The 3,035-nt window shown below is 51.7% G+C and overlaps 1 protein-coding gene across 12 annotated transcripts in view; it reads left to right on the top strand.

Moving 5' to 3' along the window:
• Ndrg2 (NDRG family member 2) overlaps positions 1–2,749 on the top strand; it is an 8,841-nt gene extending 6,092 nt beyond the window's left edge. For all 12 annotated transcript variants that reach the window (XM_023708343.1, XM_023708347.1, XM_023708341.1 and 9 more), the window contains 6 exons: positions 390–434; positions 797–848; positions 1,084–1,131; positions 1,367–1,402; positions 1,512–1,563; positions 1,757–2,749. In XM_023708343.1, coding sequence (XP_023564111.1) covers positions 390–434; positions 797–848; positions 1,084–1,131; positions 1,367–1,402; positions 1,512–1,563; positions 1,757–1,923 — 400 coding nt within the window. In that variant the 3' untranslated portion in view covers positions 1,924–2,749. The remainder of the gene's footprint in view (positions 1–389; positions 435–796; positions 849–1,083; positions 1,132–1,366; positions 1,403–1,511; positions 1,564–1,756) is intronic.
• Positions 2,750–3,035: the final 286 nt, after the last annotated feature.

Below are 3,035 nucleotides of genomic sequence, written 5' to 3'. Positions count from 1 at the left end.
TGCTGGGGGATTGAACCGCAGTCCCTGATGCTTTTGCTAAGCTTGTTCTAAGTAGGTGCTTTAGACCACTGAGCCATCTCTCCAGCCCTGGTTTCCACTTTCAGTCTCTAGTATTTGACCATAAAGAAGCAAAATAAGGCTGGGCATGGTAGTGGGTGCCTGTAATCCCAGCTCTTGGGAGACTGTAAACACACGGATCACTACAAGTCCGATCTAGTAGTGAGACCCTAAACACCCTGAAGACCCCTAAAATAAAAAAAAAGAAAGAAATAAAAAGAAAAAAAAGAAGGAAATAGCTTCCTTGAAGAGAGCTGGATGGGAAAAAGATCTTACATCCGGACAGATGGTATCACTTGCCTAAAATTCCTGCTCTTTGAACCCCTCTCTAGCCGCCGAGACCTGAATTTAGAGCGAGGTGGTGATGTCACCCTCAAGTAAGACTTTAAAAGCTAACGCTTTGCCCCTTCCCTGGTTCTGCCTGGTTCTTCCCTTAGAAGAGTGATGGTAAACCTTTCAGTGATAACAAAACAGCTAGCTGTGACATGCATGTCATAGGTTTGCCATCACTGGGAAGGAGTGTCTTGGTTGGGGAAATTTCCTGGCACCTCTCACCCCATCCTTTTTAGCAAATCTCGTCCCTTTAGGTCTCTTCCCTTGAATCCTCTTGGTGGGGTCAGCAGGGAGAAAGAAGCTTGGTTCCTGCTCTGAGCCAGACATTTTCCCAGACATGCTTCTGGGAGGGGGTGAGCGAGCAGGGCAAGATCTCACTGCCTTCTCCTGGACATCATGCCACTAGGTGCCCTGTGATGCTGGTGGTAGGAGACCAAGCACCCCATGAAGATGCAGTGGTCAGTAGGAGGTTTGGGGTGATCAGAGATGGTTGAGTCTGAGGGTGGTGATCAGGGGGGTATCCTGCTGAAGGGAAGGCTCTTGGGAGAGAGATGAACTTTGACACATTAAGAAGGTGATTTCTGGTAATAGGGAACTGGGTAGGGGGCTAATAGGGAACGAGATGGGGTCAGGGTTGCTTGGAGGGGAGGCACCACAGAGTGAGCCCATTCATTCAACTTCCATTTACTCCAGGTGGAGTGTAACTCAAAGCTGGACCCCACCCAGACCTCCTTCCTTAAGGTCAGTGGTTCTGCTCCCTGCCCAGCCTGGCTCTTGGCCTCCTGTCTGGAGCCTTAAATCCTCCCTCAATGCAACTTCAAAGCCTTCAGGTTTTGCATGAGCAAGTGGGGTGAATGAAGGAAAAAACAAAGGGGTTGGATAGAGGGAGCTAGGAAAGAGCACCTTTTTATACCTCTTCATGTGGAGCAAATGATTTATATGTGTCATTTTTTCTGGGTGGCTTTTTCTTGAGTAGATGGCCGACTCTGGAGGTCAGCCCCAACTGACACAGGTGAGTATGCTGTGGGGACACACCATGTTCCCGTACCTCTGTGACCAAGGGCTCCCACTTGGCCTCTAACCTCACCTCCCTGACTCTCTCCCTTGCCTTACTTTCCTAGCCGGGCAAGCTGACCGAGGCCTTCAAGTACTTCCTGCAGGGCATGGGCTACAGTGAGTATGAGGGCCAGGGTGATCCTGCCAGGTGATGGGCAGAACCCTTAGAAGTTAATCCCTAGACTTGCCACCATCTGCCAAATCCAGTTCATTGGCTCCCAGGCCTCTACTACAATTCCGGTTTCCCCCAAGCAGCCTGCCTCCCTTCCCCATTCCTCCCTGACTGCATGTTCTACTTGTGTCTGCACAGTGGCTTCCTCCTGCATGACTCGCCTGTCCAGGTCTCGCACAGCCTCTCTGACCAGTGCAGCATCCATTGATGGCAACCGGTCCCGCTCCCGCACCCTGTCCCAGAGCAGCGAGTCTGGGCCTCTCCCTTCAGGGCCCCCGGGACACACCATGGAGGTCTCCTGCTGAGTGACCCCGGTCGCTCTGGTGTGGGACCCAGGCCTCACCTCCCGCAGCACTAACCTTGGAGGTGCATAAGGGCTTGGGACAACAGTAAGCAAGGAAAAGGGCACATTGTGAGATGACTTTGATCTTTTGATTGCTACCCTAACCTTGACCTTTAACCTGTGATTTCCCCAGTCCTGAGAGAAATGTCCTAATATCTCTTAGGGACCCAGACCCCTGAATCATCCCTTCTTCTGTTTTGGCAATATGGAGAAGGCAGGCATGTACCCTCCCTCCCCGATCCAGGTGTTGGTGGGTGAAGGCTAAGAGGCTGTTGTTGTCATGGTGCCTCCATCACTCTCCCTGTCCATCCCATACATGCAAGGGCAGGGGCCTGGGGCAGGGGCTCCATTCACCAAAGCTGATGTGGTTTTTCACTGACCCTTCAGGCCCCTGAGGGAATAGGCCTCAATGAATGTGTGTCAGGGGAGTCTTGGCAGTGGATTAGTGGTTGTAAGGATGTGATAGAAACATCCAGTGTGTAGAGAAAGAAGTGGGGACGGGAGCTGGTGGGCAGTGGGCAGTGGCTGAGCATGGTGGAAGGACTGGAGCACGGGAGGTAGGAAGAGGCCTGGGCCATCTGGCTGCACTAACTTTCGTAGCTGTCATTGTGCATCTAGGGTGGGAAAAGGGAGGGAGCCAAGCTTGGCCCAGGCTGCTTGGGGCTTGGCAGTAGGGTGGGAAGGACTACCCTGGGTCTCTGACCACACTGTCACGTGTGGCAGGTGGCTTCCTGTCTCCCACGACTTCTGCTGTGAGAATAAACTGTAGATGAGTCTGCGCACCGTTATTCGTGGGCCAAGTGTACCTGCATTGTGCTCTTCTCCTACTGTCTCCTTGCCTGACTCTGACATTTTCCTCTCAAAATGACATGAACCATAGCTGAGGCTTATGTGGCCTTCACAGAATGTGCCCACGATGAATCTGGCTCCTGTTCAGAGTGGTAGTTCTCCTTGGTAGTACTTATGGGGTTGGAGGAGAGGAGCAGCTTATACTGTAGAGGACTTCCTTAACAGTTCACAATCATTGAGAAGGGATACAGAATTTCAGAGATACAACCAATGTTATGATCTTTG

The sequence above is a fragment of the Octodon degus genome, unplaced genomic scaffold (assembly GCF_000260255.1).
Source record: "Octodon degus isolate 3935 unplaced genomic scaffold, OctDeg1.0 scaffold00352, whole genome shotgun sequence".
NCBI lineage: Eukaryota > Metazoa > Chordata > Mammalia > Rodentia > Octodontidae > Octodon > Octodon degus.
Note: the sequence above shows the minus strand (reverse complement) of the source record. Positions and strands in the feature narration are given on the sequence as shown.